General features: G+C 48.6%; 2 protein-coding genes across 2 annotated transcripts; both read left to right on the plus strand.

Annotated features, from left to right (window-relative positions):
* The first annotated feature begins 573 nt into the window (after nucleotides 1–573).
* On the plus strand, nucleotides 574–14,753 carry LOC144717724 (proteinase-activated receptor 1-like). The gene is made up of 2 exons (XM_078593315.1): nucleotides 574–10,395; nucleotides 10,818–14,753. The coding sequence occupies exon 2, from the start codon at nucleotides 11,948–11,950 to the stop codon at nucleotides 12,896–12,898; it is 951 nt and encodes a 316-aa protein (XP_078449441.1). The 5' UTR covers nucleotides 574–10,395; nucleotides 10,818–11,947; the 3' UTR covers nucleotides 12,899–14,753.
* A 62-nt stretch (nucleotides 14,754–14,815) lies between these two features.
* Nucleotides 14,816–21,553, plus strand: LOC144718006 (uncharacterized). The gene is made up of 3 exons (XM_078593864.1): nucleotides 14,816–16,064; nucleotides 17,087–17,182; nucleotides 20,753–21,553. Exons 1-3 carry the CDS (start codon nucleotides 15,870–15,872, stop codon nucleotides 20,765–20,767), a joined length of 306 nt encoding a protein of 101 aa, XP_078449990.1. The 5' UTR covers nucleotides 14,816–15,869; the 3' UTR covers nucleotides 20,768–21,553.
* The last annotated feature ends 917 nt before the right edge of the window (nucleotides 21,554–22,470 follow it).

Consider the following 22,470-nt stretch of genomic DNA (forward strand, 5'->3'; position numbering starts at 1 on the left):
CCTGATTAATTAAGCTTCCCATGAAATTCACACAATGATTACCAGGCTTTTAAAAGGCAACTTGACATATTCCCTCAGGCGTGTAAATAATTGGACCAGGCTGACTGGGGGAATAGAGGCTAAATGCCTCAGTCTTTAACTCAGGCCCACAATGATCACTCAGTTGCACCATTTGTACAGAGTTAATCCCAGGCCTTTCACAGTGCATCTTAAAGGAACACATACAGTCCAAACTGGATTCACTACTTTTGTCAGCCTCTGCTGCAAATATGCTCACGTTGTACTCACCTGGCTGAGGTGGGAAAATGTGCAGCTTCATGCTATCTCTCTTAACGCTCATAATACCATGTGATACTGGTAGGAACCTCCTGGTTACACCAGCACACAGGGAATTATTCTGTCCATCCGTCCGTCGTGCAGGAAGGGGCTGGGTGGGGAGGGAGGGGTTGGGTGGGGAGGGGAGGGTGGGGAGGGGCTGGGTGGGGAGGGTGGGGCTGGGTGGGGAGGGGAGGGGCTAGGTGGGGAGGGGCTGAGTGGGGAGGGTGGGGCTATACTCAACGTTTAACCTACTCACACCGGCGTGTGCCCGCCCTCACAGTCGGGCATATTTGCGGAATACTGTACACCACGCCTTCGTTACCCTGGCCATTGACCGAGCAACCCAACGTTCCTACCAGCTCCCTCCGCAGGAATGTGTTTTATTGAGTTTAGTGCTTTGATTTTTTGTTTCTACTTTCGCTATCGTGTAGGAGTATTCCAGTGGACCCTTGCTGTTTACAAGCATCACCTCAGCCACTCTATTCACTACAGTGTAAAAGAAAATGTACCAAATTTAAATACACTTCATACAAAAGGTATATTACATTTTCGTAAAGACCTTTATTACAACTGTAGCGCCATGGATGGGCTGCACTTGCAGGTAACGACAGACAGCCCAGAAGCGGTTGGGGGCTGTGGGGGATTCTGGGATCCCCCGCATCCCCTCCCAACGGGTGGGGGCTGTGGGGGGGTTCTACGATCTCTCAAAGCCCCGCCCCTCGGCTGAGAAACGTATATAAGGCGGATCTCTGGAGAGGTTCGTGGCAGTTGAAGACCGAAACCTGAAGACCTGCTGGCGTAGGACCCTGGACCCCTAGCTTCGCCGTCCTTTTAAATGCCGGAGCTCTGTGAGGCCAGTGGTGAACCCTGGGTCTCCCTTACCTGATGTCCTTATAAGGGCCAGGTGTGAGGAACCAGTGGTTGGAATTGTATCTTGGCTGGGTCAGGTCAGACAGCCTCCTATAGGATATTATAGCCGGAGGACCTGGAGCGTAGCCGGGGTAGGCACGCTACGTAGGTGGCGTATAATAGACTGGGTGGAAGAAGTACACGAGATAGACTGTACGAGAAGTTGTTGTACAGTAGTTAGGGTGTGTGTGTGTGTAATAAAGACGTGCCCCCTACACGTGTCTCCGGAGCACACTACACAACTATGGAACCAAAACCTAATTGTAACAGCCAACACAATATTACAATACATTAATAAGTGTGAAACAGTTTATTGTATTTTTTTGTATTTTCCACTGTAATATAATTAATTATAAAGTATAGGCATTACTTTATGTATGTATAATTGTCATATAAATAAGGTGTATATTTTGTTACAAATATGTAAATATAATAGTTATTTTGGTAGCAATACAAAATGCATGCTTGGATTATGCATGCATGTTCATTGGGATTCCAACCACTGCCACATCTAGAAATATGTTAGCACGTTCAGATTGGTGTTATACACCATACCGCACAGTGCACACCAGTGAAATTGTGAGAAGTGTGAGACATCTCATGTGCACGAGAAATATGCCTCCATGAAATTTGTATTGTTCCATCACATTTATGGAATGTGTTGTTTTATTTTGTAAAATATTTATGAATGCTTGAGGTTTTCTTTTTTCTTTAGCAAGTGCCATTAGCACGTATTCTCACAAACAATAACATATAAACAAGGACGTGGATTATGTAACGCTTCCCAATATGTGCTGTGCTTGCAAGTACTCTCGATAATAACAGCTACGCGCTCGTACCAGGCGCACAGAAAGCAGTAAATCCACAGCTCCTATCAGGAGCTCAGATAGCAGCTCTGCTCTGGGAAGGGTGTGGGTCATCCTTTGATCGATCACAGTTTATATCAAATGTTGTTCATACTGGATCTTTAGGAGAGTTATTTTGCACCCCCTCTCCACCGCCACCTCCACATTGGAGGCAGGTAGATGAACGGACTGAGTGAGATAATACATCCTTAGTTGAAAACATTAAATAAAATTAACCTCTTCTCATTTTTATTTTACAATTGGTGATAATTTTATTAGCATTTTTAGATTGTTTTTGACGTTTATAAGCACAGGTATTCATGTGTACATTTGGCTGTTGAGTGTCAGATACAATCTTGTTGCTGGAATTTTGTCGTTCTGTAATGGTTCTACCAGATGCACTTCATCTGACCGATTCATGTAAAGTAATGTAGGATATGGATTGACATATAACATCGATAACTGAGCTTTGGTTATGCATAAGTGCTGTGAAAAAGTATGAAAAGCCAGTGAAATCTTACATTCATATTCACCCATGCTATTTCCATTTCCTAAGGAATTATCCTTTCACATTTAATTAATGATACGATGGTTATATTTAATAGTCAGGAGTTCATTTAGTTTGTGGCCAATGTAAACACTCATCAGGGTACATATACATATAATTATACTAAAAAGGCCATTCATAGTGAATCAAGGTTCAACTTCTAATTGTGCTAATCACTGACTTATATTGATAAAGAAATGGTCCGACATTTCCAGCTTGAGTCCCAACGGAAAATAAATGGGTCTCTTCAGAACCCAGTACTCAAACTCTTTGTGTCTGACTTGGTGCTCCATTAGGTGCCAGTTTTAATGTTTAGGCCAGTGCAATTCTACAAATGTATTTGCACCTGCGATTAGCATAGTTGGCTATGTATGATGCGAAAGAAGTTCAAAATACATACAAAGTAAACTTCAATGCACCTGCATGAAGTTATACATAGAAAAAACCCCATCAAATTATTACTTTAACTGTCAGAAAAGATGCAATGTACAACTACACACCTGTGGGAAAAATCAGATATGAATGGCTTTATTCTCCTGTGCAATGATTTAAATTTGACTTTTCAAATATTAATAATTTCATTGTGCAAATATGAAACTAGGAGTTCCAACTGATACTTCAATGCAGCACTACTTCGATTTGCCATAAACTTGTGATGGTTCTTGTAGACCCAAGGAGATATTCTGCATAGGGGCACACCTACCAGTTGTTTCACCTCACATTCCAGGTGTCTCGTCTCTCAGCGACACACCTGGAATGTGCTATGAAGGAGCATTGCTGGAAACGTCACCTGTTATATATTCTTCATTTTAAGGCAGTGTTATTCACGAATGTGTTGAGGGAGCATTGTTAAACCAGAATTGTCATGCTGGTCAGTGCAGGTTGAAGGAAGCACATTGTGCTATGCTTGCGTTGCATAAACAATAATTACATTGATTTTACAACACACACAATTCAAATAACCTTAGTTATGAAAGTTTCATCTGTGCACACACGTGTAATAAAGGCCGTTGAGACAACGTCTGGAATTCAGTATTCTTTATTAAGTTTCTTCCGCAGCTCTCACTATATCCGTTCCTCTACTCTATGGCTCCTTCACGCTGTTGGCAGACAGCGTGAGAGGGAGGGAGAGAGAGAGAGACTGCCGCGGGCCGCCACGTGGCAGGCTCCGGACCACGGCACCAGCGTGGCTTCCACCTTCGTTCTTCCCTGCTCTGACCACGTGCTGTCCGTCTCCACCCCTTTTAATCCCTGGCCCACGTGATGCCCCGCAGCCAATCCTCAGCCACATCCCTGGAACTTTCCAGAGCCCACTGTACGGCCCCAGGGCCACGCCCCTGGCTCGACTCCCCATTGGTTGTGGGCTGAGGCCGACAGAGCCCATCATTATCATCCAGGTGTAACCAATTAATCATCCAGGTGTAACCCATTTATCATCCAGGTGTAACCTCAAATTACATCACCCCCCCCCCCCCCCCCCCCCCGTGTAAAAAGTCAGCCATCTCGGCTGGGAAAAGGGCGATGAGCCAACCCCTGCGACTAACATTTTTGGGCGCCAATGACACATAACGAGGTAAGGTTGTTAGGGCGCCGAACAACGCGTGGTTGAAAATGAACATTTTAGGGCACGGAACAATGTGCAATGTAGGAGCAATACAACAATATGGCGCCAACTGTAGCGCGGCATAACAGAAGGGGTTACAGGAAAAACATGGCAACGGTTTTAACAAAATGGGAGCGACTTTGATCGCGTGCGCGACGCCAGTCCCTCTCCTCCCATGGAGCGTGGTCGTCTCACCGACTGCGCAGTAGGAGGGGGCAGCGGAGGAGGAGCGGGTTCGGCGTCCTCCGTGGATGGAACGGGTCTCGTCGGAGGCTGCTCGTCAGGGGACTCGACGCTCTTCAAGGCCTATGTGTCTGAGGGGGGTAGAACACGTCCCCGCTGGGGATCAATTGGCAAGGCAAGTGGCACGTCAGGCACATCAGACCGCGGCAGGTCAGCAAGTGGGTAAGAAAGGCCCGTGCGTGGTTCGAAATAAGGTTTCAGACGCGACGAGTGCACATACCAACGACGCAGCCCGTACTGGATGCGAACACTTTGGGGATTCCGAACTTCTATTAGTCTCACAGGCCCTCGCCAAGGCCTGTGCAGTTTAGGGGACGTGCCCACAGTCACCTGAGGACAATGGAGCCACGCCGCGTCGCCCACCGCCCAAGGCATGTCATGTTGTGATCGACACGCGTATCATGTCACGTCGTGATCGACGCGCGTATCTCTCGTTCCGTGCCTGTGTACGGGCCGTTGCACTCCTGGCGGCTTCCCACGCCTCCGTAACACGCCGAAGCGAGTCACGGACGTGGTCAGGCAAGGAAGGGGACGGTTCTTTTCCCGCTGTACCAAGTTGCACATCAATCGGAGGCATGTTTTCCCGCCCATACATAAGACAAAATGGCGAATAACCCATGGACGCGTGCTGGACCATGCGGTATGCCGACAGAACACTAGGTTTGTGCAAGTCCCAGTCGGTCTGCTTTTCGCTCACTGTGTGACAAAGCATGACCGAAAGGGTACGGTTAAATCGTTCCACCATTCCATCCGTCTGGGGGTGGTAAGGGGAAGTGTGGATTTTCTTCGTACCCAAAGGAGCGCATACGTCCCGGAGCAATTTAGAGGAGAAGTTACGGCCTTGATCCGTGAGTAATTTCTCAGGAGCCCCCTTATCTATCACGTATCGATTGAGGAAAGCATTGGTGATGGATGAAGTCGATTGGTCGGGTAGGGGCCAGGCCATAGGCCAACAAGAAAAATATTCCACCCCGACCAAAAGGTACTTATTACTCCTAGCCGATGGGGGAAATGGGCCGAGGATATCTAGAGCAACCAGCTCATTAATACGAGATACCTCGATCGATTTCAAGGGCGGATCGTAATTTTGACGTGGCGGTTTTCGCCTCGCACAATCTTGGCATGCCCGGAGAGTCCTGGTGATATCCGCCGTCATACCCGGCCAAAAGAAATCCTGCTGCATCGTGAGCAATGTCTTCTGCACGCCAAGATGCATTAACTTATCGGCGTGCAGCGCACGAATAAGATCATGGCGAAGGGATGATAGCACAACAAGGCGTGAACGGTCCGACAAACTGTCTGTGCACATTAGCAACCCTTCCCGGTCAGTAAATAACTGCGATTTCCCACCCGACAAGTGAGATCTCGACTTTCCGACCAGATCCCGCAGTGGAGCCAACGAGGCATCCGCCCTTTGTTCACGCAGCCACACCGAGTGCGGCAAATGCAGCGTGCCATCGGCCCCAACGGGTGTACACCGGCCGTCATCTTTTGGCATCGCACCCATAACCGGACAGGGTGGGGTGGGCGGCGCTGCGCAGCGATGTGTACCCGTCAAACAGGCGCAGGGAGGGTTTAAGCAAGGGCAATCTGGAAAGAGTGTCTGCATTGCCGTGGCGTGTACCTTTACGGTATGTGATATCAAAAAAAAATTCCTGCAACAATTTCAACCATCGAGCCAATTGTCTGGACGGTTGTTCCAATTTTAGTGAGTATTGCAAGGCAGCATGGTCAGTGCGCACGAGAAATTTCCTACCATACAGGTACGGCCGGTACTGGCGAACAAAATGGACGATCGCCAGCAACTCCCGACGAGTGACGCAATAGCGCATTTCGTCGGGAGACAAAACCCTGCTGCCATATGCCACCACTCGTTCAACACCGCCCTTCTGTTGCGACAAAACAGCACCGATGCCGGTGTCGCTAGCATCCGTGTCCAGGATGAACGATTGCGAGAAATCGGGGTAGTCGAGTGTCAGCGCGGTGGCCAAGTGATCCCGGAGAGACTGGAAAGCCAGTTCCTCTTCCGGACCCCATTTGAATCTCTGATTCTTTCCCGTCAGGACATGCAGAGGCTTTGCCAGCGTCGCGAAATTCTTAACAAACCGGCGATAATAGGATGCAAAGCCTATGAACCGTCGCACGTTACCCACGGAATTGGGCGTCAGCCACTCACGAACACATGACGTTTTGTGAGGGTCCCACTTTCCCCTTGAATTTATCAAGATGAGCATCAAGGATATGGACATTGAAGGACATCCTACAGCCCTGGTTCTTCACCAGAGTCTCAACCAGCTCCATGTAGTTTTCGACCTTGTTTTCGACCAGGAAGCCACAAACCACTGCGACAAAGCTGTTCCAAGTCTCTTTCTCCTTACTAGTGAGCTTCTTGCGGAATTCATTGCACTCCAGGGTTTTCTTATTCTGTGGTCCGATGAAGACACCGGCTTTGACCTTTGCCTCAGACAGCTTAGGGAAGAAGTTGTGAAGGTACTTGAAGGCTGCCGACTCCTTATCTACAGCTCTGACATGGTTTCATAAGGCCCAATTTGATGTGCAGTGGTGGCATCAGCATCTTTCTGGAGTCCACCAGTGGCGCCCACTTGACGTTGTTCCTCCCCACAGAGAACTCTGTCCGCTGTGGCCAGTCCCGCCTGTGGTAGTGCGCCTTGGTGTCCCTGCTGTCCCAAAGGCAAAGATAGCAGGGAAACTTGGTAAAACCGCCTTGGAGACCCATCAGGAATGCCACCATTTTGAAGTCTCTGATGACCTCCCAGCCGTACTCATCATACTTCAAGGCATCCAGCAAGGTCTTGATGCTGGTGTAATCCTCTTTGAGGTGCACCGAGTAAGCCAGGGGAAGAGACGGGTACTTGTTACCATTATGGAGCAGCATTGCTTTGAGAGTCCTGGATGAGCTGTCAAAGAAGAGGCACCATTCATTCTGGTTACAGGTGATTCCGATTTCCTGGAAAAGACTGGTCACATTGTGGCAAAAGCAGAGCCCATCTTGACGGGTGAGGAAGCTGCAAAAAGATTGGTGACGCTTCCTCTGATCTGCGACTTGCAAACTTTCATCCAACAAGTTCCCCTGCTTGAGCCGAGACGTCAAAAGCTCGGCATTGGACTTGATAAGACTAAGGTCTCTGATTACGTCGTTGAGGTCTTTTTGGTTGGGGTAGTATGGGTTTCTCTCCTCAGCTCCACCTCTGAAATTTCCATCTGGATCTACAACGTCGTCCTCGCTCTCTGACTTGCTGCTCTCTTCTAAAGACGGCTGCTCTCTCTCCAGAGGAGTTGGTACGGGGAACTCGTGGCAGTGTGGCACTGGGGCGATGGATGAAGGAAGGTCCGGATACGTGATAGCAGGTGCATTCTTGCCAGTCCGACGTTTGGAAGGGTCCACCATGCAGAAGTAGCAGTTGCTTGAGTGGTCAGTGGGTTCCCGCCAAATTCTTGGGATAGCGAACTTCATGGCTCTCTTTTCCCCTCTGTACCATCTTACAAAAATAAAAAAATTCACCCATGACTAATGTGTAAGAGATTCTCGCAACATTTTTCATGTATGATATATTTTTTCAATAACATTGAAAATTGTAAAACATTTTTAAATAAAAAAAACTTTTACGATTTTAAACATTTTAACAAATTTTATAACAAAATTCCGAGTAACAATTGTCCATCTTACCTGCCAGAGTTTTTTTGCATTACTCGCAGGTGAAATGAGATGCCCAGGGTTTGTCTTGATCCCCAACAGACATGCCGAAATATGCCTTGTAGGCCTCACACATCTTGGCAGATGCTTCCACAGAGTATTTTTCGCTCTTGTCTTGATAAATTGGCCGCAGACATAGCAAAATTCGCCTGCCGGATGCTTGAAGCCTCTACATGCTATCTCAGAAAAATGCAGATATGTATTCACTTAGGCAGCTGAAACTAAACTGAACTGGTGGTCTTAAGGCCCTTGTATTTATACTACTACTAGCGGGAAGTTCCCGGCGTTGCCCAGGTCTTAAAATATTTCAAAACTACTCTTAAAAATCTAACAGCAGTGCGTACTGACTGTGGTGTTACCTGCTATGATTACAGCAGTGCATACTGTGGTGGTACCTGCTTTCACTGCAGCAATGCATACTGTGGTGGTATCTGATATGATGACAGCAGTGCATACCGCCTGTGGTGGTACCTGCTGTCACTACAGTAATACATGCTGACTCTATAGCAGAATTTATCGACTCTATAACACAAAGTACTCACCTGATAGAGTGGCGTGGTGAGGCCTAGTCCCGTGCAGAGCCTCCATCCTCGCCTAGATTGTCCAGCCGGCCGAGGTGGCACCTTGGCAGGCTGGGGCTGGGCTGCTACCCCTGACCCCCCCCCCCAGGCACGATGTCCCCGGCCGCTCTGCAGTAATATCCAGAGGTGGGACAAAGTCATTGTTATGCAAGTCCAAGTCGAGTCGCAAGTCATCAAATTCATGACTCGAGTCTGACTCGAGTCCAAGTCACATGACTCGAGTCCACATCTCATAGGTGGGACAAAGTCATTGTTATGCAAGTCCAAGTCGAGTCGCAAGTCATCAAATTCATGACTCGAGTCTGACTCGAGTCCAAGTCACATGACTCGAGTCCACACCTCTGGTAATATCTACGGCCTATAGTGGTAGCATCTACCGACTGTATAGTAGTAATAACTGCACGCATCGGGGTGGGGGGGGACATGAGACTGTGAATCATTTACCTGAGCGTTTAGTGTCCTTTTTATAGGATTTTTTACGCGATAGAAAATGTCCCCCTCACTCCCACCGAAGGCGTGTGACTTGGCATGGGCCTTCCCCCCACCAAAGGCGCGTGAGTTGGTATGGTCGTGCACGCGTCATAAATAAATAAAATATCAGCGCACAAAAACAGCACTAAATCGCTAATTAAACTACTTAAAGGTTGACAGATATGAAAAAGGAACAGCGCTTGCTCACCGCAGGGCTTACGGCATGGTACCTGGCAATTTTTTTACGTAAACCCCACCGTTGGAGAGGCAAGCGCGCAACCACACACAAACCCCGCCACAAACCCACACACAATCTCCGCCACAAACCCACACGCAACTTTTGACTTTTATATATATAGATTTTTTACTGGAAAGTTCTATAATGTTCTAGAAGTTACTCCAAATTTACTCAGCACTGAATCTATCCGGAATGTTCTGGAAAATGGGTAAATTTCAAAATATCACTGTCCTGGTCACAAAAGCTAAATTTGTGGGGAATAATAGCCATTTTCTGTACTTTTGAGGCATACACAATTAGGAAAAAAACACTTACTACCCAGGAACAAAAAAAATTTTGTTACACAGTGTTATTATTATACATACATTTAATGGTTTGATAATTGACAGCTGACGTGGTTTCATTAAACTCTAATCAAAGTCAGGAGAGAGAGGTATTAAAACCCAGATGAAGGGGGAGGAGGAGGGGTGGCAACACGTGGACCCATCTAATCGAAAATCTGTGCCGGTTTCAAACATCCAGGCTGGCCTGCCTACGATCTATCCTGTGTTTAACCTGGCTGGATTGTGTGAGAAGCTCACGGATTCTTTAAATATATGGACACTGTCCCATCAGTGAGCTCCTCCATCAGGCAAAGGCTTGGTCATGTCGACCACATACCCAGCTACTGCATGCCCAACAGATTCTGATATGCTGGATAAAGGGGGCTAAATGGGCATGGCACGGGCTACAGAAGAGATGGGCTGATGTGGAGCTGAGTGGACTTGCCAAATACTGGTACCAGCGGTATCAAGATCGGCCTCTTTGGAGAAGACACGTGATGAACGCTAATGGGCAGTTGGATGTAGTCACCCTCCAACAACAATGGAGATGAGAGGAGAGACGCTCACAAGAATGAAGCAGAGCACTGATCAGCTAAAATTAAGTAAGTAACGCAGTAGGGCGCACAGGTGGCACATCTTCCAGTCATCTTAGTCAACCCATGGCACCTAGCTCTGTCTTGTTCTGTCCTGATTTTTGCTGATAACTCTGCAAAAATAGTTGCTATCTGGGCAAAATACATAATTAATAAATCCCTTTCTGTAGTTTGACATAAATATTTCATATTGCACATGTTCATATTTACAACTACAATGAGATATTTTTATGTGAACCTGATAGGTATGAAATCATCTCATTGTGTCACACCAACCTTTGTTAAAATCTTTAACCATGCGATTGAATGTCTCCATTTGTCTGGATAATTATACATCAGTAATTATAGTGGAGTGGGGCATGTTGAAAATTGTGTTGATATCTGTGTTCGTAAAGGATAGCTTAATTTACCTCTCATCCTCTCATTTGCAGGTCCAGGATACAATATGCATGATGCTCACTACAAACTTCATCTGATTTGAAAAGGAAACATGAATGCAGAATGCCACGAAAATATACTTTAAAAATCGTTATTTATACATTCTTTAAATTCAAACTATATAGTAATAAACAAAATAAAGCGAGTATTATGAAGAAAATTATGATTTTGTTCGGAAAAATTATAATTGTTCTACGAAAGGCACTTTCACGATCTTGGGATATTATTGAATCTTACAGCGTTTCAAACTAAATTATGGTAACGTTTCGTATGAAATCTGCACATCTGGAGCAGAGAGTCGTCCGCTACACAAATACCAAGTTATTGTAGGATAATACTACCGCATTAAATGTAGAAAAGGTTTGTAATTAAATGGAAAACATGTCCTCACATGGCCCGCACTCAATAATATTACTCCTGCACACTTTCGACGCATGGAGCCAGCCAACAAGCAGCAGTATAAATATTTATCATGGGCTTACAACGGAAAATTGAAAGCTCGTCAAGTGGTTTAAAAATAAACATGTAAAATGAATATGAGAAAAATAACTGCTCCACAGCACCACAGCCAATAAATACAAGTGAAGACTGGCGAGCTCTATGCAGCTCTGGTGTCTCACGGGCGCGCGACGTGCAGCTGAGTTGCCCCTTTTGGATGCATCGGTTGCCTTTTCAGAGCTTGTGTGCTTTGCATGCGACTCCACGCTTGCCTTTTAACTTTGCTGATCTGTGTGCTTCACCTGTTCAGCTCAGGTGTAATTGACTTCATGATATTTCGACCTTTAAATAATGTTTGTTGACTTTGCATTTGACGTTGTTTTTGTTTATAACCAGTTGGTCTTTGTCGAAGGCTTAGCATATTGAAGAGTTGCTTTTAAAGGAACAGAGTGAAGAGTTAGACCAACGCAATACCTGGTGAGCTCTGTAAAACGGTAAGGAAAAGACTGCAGCTACTCTAGAAGCAGAATAAACGCTTGTTCACTTTTTACTTAAGGATACATTTAAAACTAAAAGCCAGTGTAACATGTAAGAATGCATTACTGTTTTTGTTTTCAAATCGTAGCTGTGTTTACGCTGTGCATGTCTGCTCTTAGCTGCAGTGTGCCTCTGTCTCTGGTGAAGAATGGACGTGATCGAGTTGTTCCAGGTTTGGATCGTTCCCTCTGTTTACGCCATCACGGTGGTTCTGGGCGTCCCACTGAATGCCCTCGCTCTGTGGGTGCTCAGCCGAAAGAAGAAGTCGTCCATGTCCATCTACATGCTCAATCTGGCCGCGGGGGACTTGCTTTTCCTGCTCTTTCTACCACTGAAAATTGACTATCACTTCAATGGAAACAGATGGATCCTTTCAAGTTTCATGTGTATTTTACACATAATGTTATTCTTTTCCAACTTTTATGCGAACCTATTGTTGCTTTGCGCAATAAGCATGGACCGCTATGTTGCTATCGTGTACCCACTAAGAGTGTCTCGCTGGCGCGAACCCCAAACGGCGTGGCTCATTTGTCTATTGTGCTGGGTCCTTAGCATCACCCACACCTTGCCCGCTAACCACATTAGCAGCTTTCTCAGCGAAGAGAACATTACAACAAATAGTACCACATTGGTGTTTGTCAGATGCTATGAAAAATTCACTCCAGAAGATCTGACATTCTTGGCAGCATACAGGCTGTATGTATTCTTTGCTCTCTACCTCATGTCCCTGACCATAGCGATGTTTTGTTATGGAAATATCGTGAAAACCCTCATTGTGACGAAAGGGCAGACAGAACTGATAAGTCAAGCAAAAAAGATACGTGCTGCCAAGACTACCGCAGTGAGCTTATTGATTTACGTCGTGTGCTTCATCCCGTATAACTCAACGCACGTTATAGGTTTCATACAAACAAGAACAAGCGCCTTTTCTTGGCACAGCATCGCAATACTGAGAGACGTCACCATGTGTCTAAGTGTGATCAACAGCCTCCTAGATCCACTGATCATCTACACCGGATCATCCACATTTCGAAATTCGCTCAAAAGAGTTTTAAAATGTGGACGCACCAACAGGCAAGTGTTTTCCATGGGCGAATAGTTTTTCTTTACCGGCATGATGATGTCTCCATGGCCGAGTGGATATCTTTCTTGGCAGATTAAATGAGTGCCTGTCTGTCTATCTTGACGCTGCAGGCAAGGAACGCGAGGTTTAATTAATTGCAATACATAATACTTGACCAGTTTGGCACTGGCAATAGGTTGTTGGCCCACTCAATCTAGTCAACATATAAATACTTGGATATTTTCCTGGAATAGATCGACACATTTTTGTATGTCAAGCTCAGAGAGCTGATTGAATAAACCTCGCACTGCCTTCATTATATTTCAGGAAATTACCTCTCTTTAAAGTGGACATAAACCGTTACCAGAACATTCTGATACATACAGTGAGGGTAAAATGTATTTGATCCCCTGCTGATTTTGTACGTTTGCCCACTGACAAAGAAATGATCAGTCTATAATTTTAATGGTAGGGTTATTTGAACAGTGAGAGACAGAATAACAACAACAAAATCCAGAAAAACGCATGTCAAAAATGTTATAAATTGATTTGCATTTTAATGGGGGAAATAAGTATATGACCCCCCTGCAAAACATGACTTAGTACTTGGTGGCAAAACCCTTGTTGGCAATTACAGAGGTCAGACGTTTCTTGTAGTTGGCCACCAGGTTTGCACACATCTCAGGAGGGATTTTGTCCCACTCCTCTTTGCAGATCTTCTCCAAGTCATTAAGGTTTCGAGGCTGACGTTTGGCAACTCGAACCTTCAGCTCCCTCCACAGATTTTCTATGGGATTAAGGTCTGGAGATTGGCTAGGCCACTCCAGGACCTTAGTGTGCTTCTTCTTGAGCCACTCCTTTGTTGCCTTGGCCGTGTGTTTTGGGTCATTGTCATGCTGGAATACCCATCCATGACCCATTTTTAATGCCCTGGCTGAGGGAAGGAGGTTCTCACCCAAGATTTGACGGTACATGGCCCCGTCCATTGTCCCTTTGATGCGGTGAAGTTGTTCTGTCCCCTTAGCAGAAAAACATCCCCAAAGCATAATGTTTCCACCTCCATGTTTGACGGTGGGGATGGTGTTCTTGGGGTTATAGGCAGCATTCCTCCTCCTCCAAACACGGCGAGTTGAGTTGATGCCAAAGAGCTCCATTTTGGTCTCATCTGACCACAACACTTTCACCCAGTTGTCCTCTGAATCATTCAGATGTTCATTGGCAAACTTCAGACGGGCATGTATATGTGCTTTCTTGAGCAGGGGGACCTTGCGGGCCCTGCAGGATTTCAGTCCTTCACGGTGTAGTGTGTTACCAACTGTTTTCTTGGTGACTATGGTCCCAGCTGCCTTGATATCATTGACAAGATCCTCCCGTGTAGTTCTGGGCTGATTCCTCAACGTTCTCATGATCATTGCAACTCCACGAGGTGAGATCTTGCATGGAGCCCCAGGCCGAGGGAGATTGACAGTTCTTTTGTGTTTCTTCCATTTGCGAATAATCGCACCAACTGTTGTCACCTTCTCACCAAGCTGCTTGGCGATGGTCTTGTAGCCCATTACAGCCTTGTGTAGGCCTACAATTTTGTCCCTGACATCCTTGGAGAGCTCTTTGGTCTTGGCCATGGTGGAGAGTTTGGAATCTGATTGATTGATTGTTTCTGTGAACAGGTGTCTTTTATACAGGTAACAAGCTGAGATTAGGAGCACTCCCTTTAAGAGTGTGCTCCTAATCTCAGCTCGTTACCTGTATAAAAGACACCTGCGAGCCAGAATCTTTGTGATTGAGAGGGGGTCATATACTTATTTCCCTCGTTAAAATGCAAATCAATTTATAACATTTTTGACATGCGTTTTCTGGATTTTTTTGTTGTTGTTATTCTGTCTCTCACTGTTCAAATAAACCTACCATTAAAATTATAGACCGATCATTTCTTAGTCAGTGGGCAAACGTACAAAATCAGCAGGGGATCAAATACTTTTTTCCCTCACTGTAGGCTATATGTAAATAATTATCAGTCTTGTGATAATGTAAATACTAACATTTGACAAAATTGTACAAATAAGAATTGAAATCAATAAGTAAGCAATGAAATGTATTAACTTGATATCCATTTCGGGATTCCACTAAACCAATCACCTTCATTCACGGAAATAGTTGATGCAGAAGAGTTGTACTCTGCAAGTGCACGGGATGTCAAATTAATGATGGGAATTTGTATGGCATAATATTTGTTGCTATACTCTTTGGTTCTTTCGGTAAAGTCACGTGACTTTACCAAAAGAACCAAAGAGTATGGATTCCTGCAGTCACAAAATCAAGATGTGTTGCCATGTTTGATTTTTTTATACATGTGTAGAGGAAAAGTGTGATGACGTGACATCGTGAGTGCTGTGAGGCATTAGGACGTCATGTCATCAGCGCCATAGGAAGATATCAAGAAGAACGGGGGTGGGTCCGAGAAAGGTGGAGGAGCTGCCAAAGGGGATACTTAAGGGAGACCCCGTGACTACGGCAAGGTCGTGGTGGGAGCCCGGGATATGGAGCGGTTAAAGAAGGTCTCTCTCCCGCTCGTGACCGGACGGTGTTGGCTGAATCCCCATCCGGGTTCGACGAGTGGGAGAGCCGAAGGGATAGCCGAGAGCCGGGCTCGGAGAAGTATGTGAGAGTCGGCTGAGAATAAGTGGGGTTCTTCTCTCCTCGGTCGGGCGGTGCTGGCTGAACCCCCGTCCCGACTTGAGTGAAAGAACCCAAGGGAATAGCCGAGGTTAGGCAAGAATAGGGTCTGGGGTCCACGGGAAGGACCGAGTATAGTGGACACCTATCTCTGGTGTGAGTGTGTATCCCTGTTAATAAACCGACGTAAGTCCATACAAGAAGTTCCGTCTTCAAGTCGTTCTACATGACACAACAACTGGTGCCGGAAGTGACTCCAGCCTTCGCCGCCATGTCAAAGTCAGCGGCAAAATAGAAGAACTTACCTGTGGTGAGATTGGACGACGAGGACAGCATGGAAGAGGTCCCCGCAACGTCCCCGGAGTCCGGAGCCCCGGAGATGCGCCACGTGGAGCCTGGCCGACTGGAGCAGGAGCAGATGGCGGCCGTGGGTGGCTACTCACCGCCGCCAGAGACCTGGCGAATGTTCATGAGCCAGCTTGGGCAGCTGCTGCAGTCGGCCGCGCAGCTCATCGCCACGATGTCAGAGGTGGGAGCCCAGTCGTGCGCACCCGGCACTTTTTCGGAGCGAAATCGGACTATTTCCGCCGTTTAGCCTCCCGCCTCGTTCGAGTTTGGTGCCATTTTACCAACCGGCGTGACTCAGCAGTTGGGCGCCATTGTTGATGTGACGCAGCAACCGGGCGCCATTGTTTCGCGGGATGCGACGCAGCAACTGAGCGCCATTTTTTCTGCGACTCCGCAACCGGGCACCATTTTTTGTGACTCCGCAACCGGCCACCGGGCGACAATCCTGAGGCTGCAGCGATGCCTCCGTGTGTGCCGGTGGAAGCGCCCACACCGGTATTCACCTCTGGCTGTTGGAAGCTTCTTTGCTTGACACGCGTTCGCCCTTTTATCGTGGCAGGCGGTGACTGGATGTAATTTCAAGACTGGTTTGATGCGGCATACACTTCGGTTGGGTGGCCTATGGACGAGGCTCTTAAGGTGCTCCCGACGGTGCTTGATAACAGGGCCCTGGCCGCATTTAAATCAATTCCTCCAGCGGATAGGGCTATGCTCCCCATGGCGTATGCCCAGATGGCCGCTATTTTTGAGCCGCCTTCCAGCGCACGCCTGAAGTTCTTGTTGCGGTGGCAAGAGGAGGCCGAGACGCCTCTCACCTTCCGCAGCTCCTTGCTCGCGCTGGCTCGGGTGGCCTACCCCAACATGGAGGAGCGGCGGTCGACTCTTTGGCTTTTGAGTGTTTGCTCTCCCTCGCGCTAGAGCTCGGAGTGGTTTTGACGATTGCCGAGGAGGCTGACATTTCTTCCCTCAGAGTAGCGCAGGGTATCCAGGCTCATTTCGCCCTGCGCCAGTCGCCCAGTGTGGCGGCGTGTGTGGGGTTCCCGGGTCCCGCGGGGGCTGGCACGCCTCAGCGAGAGGATGGCCTTGCCGCTTTCGTTGTGGGCAACCAATGTGGGAGAGGCGCCGGGGGCCGCCGGCCGGCAGGCGAGGACTCCTCGCTCGCAGGGGTCGACATCCACCGCCTGTTTCTGCTGTGGCCAGCAGGGCCATATTGCGTTGGGCTGCCGCAACACTCTCGGGGACTTCAGCAGGACTTCGTCTACCTCTGCCTCCACATCGGCGGCGTCATCCAGGCCTCAGGCGAGTCGCGACGCATCGATCACTCGGCTGCTCCCTTCACCTCACACATCTAGCGGGAATAGGGTTCATGATCACACGGCCATCACTAAGAGTTCTGGGATGCTCGGTGTTCGTTCGTCGTCCATCAATAGAATGCACTCGCACATCGGGTTGTGGCAGCTGCGGCGAGTTCCTCCGTGGTCGCTGGCTATGTCCAAGGGGTGGAAGTTTGGATTTTGGTGAAGACGGGTGCGTCGGCCACTATTTTATCTGAATGCATCTTCGGATTGTTGCCACACAGCGTTGGTCAATTACGGCCGGTTCAAGGGGCAAATGGCGATAGTTTGGGTATATTGGGCCACATTGTTGCCTCCATTAGAATTGGCGATATCAATTGGAGGGGCCCATCTTAGTCTCGAAGGCATTGGCAGTGCCATGCCTTTTGGGGACAGATATCTTGGCCAAAATGCCCATTAGAATACTCATCGACCAGGGTTGTGTGGAGATACCATCGGGCCGTCGGTTGTTCTTCTTGCGTTCTCCCATCGTGTTGTCCCTCTTGCCGCCAGTGTAAGAGCTTTGTCTAAGGATTCCATGACCATTCCACCTGGGTCACAGATGTTGATATCCCTAAGGTTGCGCAAACCTATGGAATTGCAGACGCCGGAGGCGGGCATTCTTTTGTCTCCCTCTACTTCTCGAGAACGTCCTGCTTTGTGGGTGTCATGTCAAAGGACCAAGACCCCTTTTTATAAATTCTTAACTCGGGTCCTTTGCGTGTAACGGTTCCGGCCGGGTCTGTCTTGGCGCACGCAACCATAGTTCTTCCGCCCGCTGATGCCGTGCAGGCTGGGAGAGTTGTGGCTGGCGTAGTGCAGGATGGGAAGCCCGACGTATCCTGGATTGATGCGCTGTGTCGGGAAAACGGCCTCTTGTCCCTCGAAGAGCGCCGGCGGCTCCGTGCACTTATTGAATGATTCACCGATGTCTTCAGTCAGAGCAAATTCGATATTGGATGCACGTCTTTATTTGAGCATCATATAGACACGGGAAATTTGCCCCCCATCTGGGGATGGGAGTCTCCGTTTCTGCGTCGACTTTCGTAAGTTAAACAAGATTTCGGTGGCTAATGCCTATCCCCTTTATTGCATGGACGATTCCCTCGACGCCCTCTCGGGTGCGCGGTTCTTTTCAACCCTGGATTTGCTTTCAGGCTTCTGGCAATTGCCGTTGGATGAGGCCTCCAGACCCAAGACAGCGATCCGCACACCCCAGGGGCTGTTCCAATTAAATCGGCTTTCTATGGGCGTCCATTCGGCCCCGGCCACCTTCCAACGCCTCATGAAGAATGTTTTGGCGGGTCTCCAATGGGAATCTTGCTTAATTTACTTAGACGACGTCATTGTTTTCAGCCGTACGTTTGACGAACACTTGTGTCGTCTTGAGTCAGTCTTCATCAAAGTGCGTGCTGCGGGCTCGAAATTTAAACCCCAAAAGTGCCATTTGTTGCAGCCATCAGTTAAATATTTGGGCCATATTGTTAGTGCGTCAGGTGTCAGTATGGATCCCGAAAAGACAGCTTGCGTTCAGGCATGGCCGACTCCCACATCTGTCGCCGAAGTACGCAGCTTTATTGGCTTCGCCTTGTACTATCTCCGCTTTGTGCGCGATTTTGCGACGGTCGCAAAGCCACTGCATGCGCTGTCCGCAAAGGGCCAGAAGTTTTGTTTGGGCAAAGACGAGGAAGCAGCGTTTGTTGGCGCTTTGAGCATTCCTGGTGGATGCGCCACCCTTGGGGTATCCGGACTTTTCCCTGCCCTTTGTGCTCGATACTGACGCCAGCGACACGGACATTGGGGCATGTACTGGCCCAGGTGGTCAATGGCTTTGATAGGGTCATGGCATATAGTAGTCGTGTGTTGTCCCCCACAGAGCAGCGATACTGTGTGACTCGTGGGGAGCTGCTTGCCATCGTGTTTTTCGTGCAATTGTATAGGCCCTATACTTTTTGGTTATTTCGGTAAAGTCACGTAGTTAATACCTACGTGACTTTACTGAAAGAACCAAAGAGTATAGATTTCTGCAGTCACGAAAGCTTTAAATCAAGATTGTATAGGCCCTATTTGTATGGCAGGCGGTTCTCCGTTCGGACAGACCATGTGGCCCTGCAATATTCCTTCTGTATTGATCAGCCCTCGGGACAGCTGTCCCGCTGGCTCGAGGTGCTGCAAGAATATACTTTTGACGTTATCCACAGGAAGGGGACACAGCATGGTAATGCAGATGGCCTGTCCAGGTTGCCTACAGATGGCAGGTGTGCATGCACCATGGGATCGGGTCGCTGCAGGGCCCCCATTGACACTGCAGCCCAGTTGGTAGCATTGGCCGAAGCGGCCACCCCTCCAGGTGTACCGCTGCCTGCGGGTTTCGGCCTGGGTCTCCCTCGGGAGGAATGGTCCAGGTTGCAGATGGAGGATTCCTCTTTGTTGAGGCTGCGACGCCTTGTTGAGTCAAATGCCCAGAGTTCCGCTCCGTCGGCAGCCCCGGTCATTGCCGTGCACGACGGCCTTCTTATGCAATGGGACACAGAGCTCGAGAGATATTGCGTAGTGGTGCCCACTGCCCTGCGAGGAAAACTGACCCGAGCAGTTCACGAGAAACTGATGCACCTCAGATACCATAAGGCCTTGTTAACCCTTAAGTGGGATTATTACTGGCCAAGTGTGGAGAGCGACGTGGCGCTGCTGTTGAGGGGCTGCCACGGTTGTGCACGGCGGAAGGCCCCGATTGGCCGTGATCGGGCCCCGCTACAGTCCATCCGGGTTTCATGTGTTAACAAATTTGTGGCCCTTGACATTTTGGGCCCATTTCCAACATCCCAACGGTGCCAAGGAGGTCTGCGACCCCCTTGGCACCAAGAAAATACATACCTCGCCCTACGAGGTACGTATTGAACCGCACCCTCACATCCATGCTGTGCCACCACGTCAGCACGTCCCAGTCGGACTGGGACCTGTTCGTTCCGGGCGTCTTGGACGCGTACAGGTTGGCCCCTCACGCCTCAATGAGGTTCTTGCCCTTTTATTTAATATACGGGAGGGAACCGGAGCCCCCGATGCACACCCAAAAGGACCTGAGGGCATCGAAAAAGGGATCTGCGGTGCCCGCATCAATGAAGGTCGCGCTCGACAGGTTGCGTGAGGCACGACATGTGGCAGTCGACAATTCGGCCAGCCGGCAAGCGGCTAACGAGCGCTTCCCAAAGTATCAAAGGTCCAGGCTTCCGTGGGTAAAGGGTCAGAAGGCTTGGCTTCATTGTCCCCACCTGCCTGTTGGGACGTCCCCAAAATGTAATCACCCTTGTCAAGGCCCTGTTGAGGTTGTGGAGGTCCGATGGCCGCAGTCTGTTCGTATCCGCTTTGGTCGCCAGCACTGGATTGTCCACCCGTCTAGGCTTAAAAGATATGTGCCACCTAGCCCTATTGATTCATCTCCACTTCCTGAGCAGCCAATGATTTATGCGTCCGACGAGCCAGGCCGCCCTGGCCGGGGATGACTTGCAGTGTAAACACTCTGTTTGTACGCCCACAGAACTTCCCCGAGTAGCCCCCGAGGCACGGCCTGTTCCTGCTGGGGCTCCGGCGACGGGGCTGACGTCGACGGATGCTCCGCCTACTCCGACACCGAATGCCGCCCGCGGGAGCGGACCAGCGGCTCATACGTGATCTAGGGGCGCTCGGTTTTGCTGACCGCCCCCCGTTGGGCCCGTTGTAGTCGGGCACCAACCATCGCCTGTCATGTGTTCGGCACCTTGCACCGCGGGATGAAGGCCTTCCTACCTTGCCGTTTTGCCTTATTACCCCGTTTTGTTCCCCCGCAGACGGCTCTGCCTTCATACTCTCTTCCATATCGTTATTGTTCTAGATGTTACTATTGTTCTAATTGCTGGTTGATATCTTACACATCGGGTTCGATGCAGCGCTGCTTTAGTTTAATTGACAGCTGGGATGGCTGATTTTTTTTACGGGGGGGGTCGGGGTGATGTAGAGGAGTAGTGCAATGACGTGACGTCATGAGCGCCATGAGGCATTAGGACGTCATGTCATGAGCGCCGTAGGCAGATACTGAGAGGAACGGGGGTGGGTCCGAGAAAGAGGGAGGAGCCACCAAAGGGGATACTTAAGAGGGACCGCGTGGTCGTTATGGGAGCCCAGGATGTGGAGCGGTTAAAGAAGGTCTCTCCTGCTCGTGAACGGATGGTGTTGGCTGAACCCCCATCCGGGTTTGACGAGTGGGAGAGCCGAATGGATAGCCGAGGGCCGGAGAAGTCTGTGAGATCTTCTTAGGTTTTTTCGGTAAAGTCACGTAGAAAGTAAAATAAAATAAAAAACAAAAATCACGACGTTTCGGAGGCAACACAAATCTCCGTCATCAGGTGGGACCGTCACAGCCAGATTAGCTGTATCAAGTGAGGCAATGATTCAAGATGTAATCCCTTAAAAGCGAGTTGAGGGGGGAGGGAGAGGGAGGGGGGAGCTCATCAGACTATGGTAGCCAATGAAAGGAACGTATCGGGAGGGAGGGGGGGGCGAGGCCAAAAAGGGTGGGCGATGGACGTGGAAGCGCTTGTGCGCAAGCGGCCAATTACTGCACACGCCAACACAATGGAGCGATTGTGCGCAAGCGGCCAGCCACTGCACCCGCCAACACAATGGGCAGAGAGGAGGAGGGGAGGTCTAATACACATGATAGACAAAAGAACGAAAATGATGATGGGTACAAACTTAGGGGGAGCTCATCAGACTATGGTAGCCAATGAATGGAACGTATCGGGAGGGAGGGGGGGGCGAGGCCAAAAGGGTGGGCGGCGGACGTGGAAGCGCTTGTGCGCAAGCGGCCAATTACTGCACACGCCAACACAATGGAGAGAGAGGGGGAGGGGGGGTCTGATACACATGATAGACAAAAGAACGAAAATGCCCATGTTTATACCAATGCTGGCTGAACAATGAAGAGAGTACTGTTAAAATAACTGGGGATGTTAACACTCGGTAAAGTACAGTAAAATAGTGCCTGTCAGATAAGATGGTCCAAAAAATTTGTGATTAAGTCTTTTTTGCGTGGTTGATAACATCTTTCCAATGATTACTAAGTTTGTACCCATCATCACGGTTGAAATTATGTCTGTGTTTGTATATTTGTATGGCTTCGTGTACAAACCTTTGATGGTAGCCGGGAGGTTTGCAGAGAACCTTGGTCTCGGAAAAGACAATTTCATGAGAACCCACCGAGTTGTAGCAATGATCGGC

The sequence above is a fragment of the Lampetra planeri genome, chromosome 4 (assembly GCF_965212315.1).
Source record: "Lampetra planeri chromosome 4, kcLamPlan1.2.h2, whole genome shotgun sequence".
Taxonomy (NCBI): Eukaryota; Metazoa; Chordata; class Hyperoartia; order Petromyzontiformes; family Petromyzontidae; genus Lampetra; species Lampetra planeri.

Bases quoted from the DNA above. Each gene is read 5' to 3' on its own strand.
- LOC144717724 (XM_078593315.1), top strand. From the start codon at position 11,948: ATGGACGTGATCGAGTTGTTCCAGGTTTGGATCGTTCCCTCTGTTTAC.
- LOC144718006 (XM_078593864.1), top strand. From the start codon at position 15,870: ATGGAAGAGGTCCCCGCAACGTCCCCGGAGTCCGGAGCCCCGGAGATG. The intron at 16,065-17,086 runs GTGGGAGCCCAG...TGTGGCCAGCAG, and splicing joins TCATCGCCACGATGTCAGAG to GGCCATATTGCGTTGGGCTG.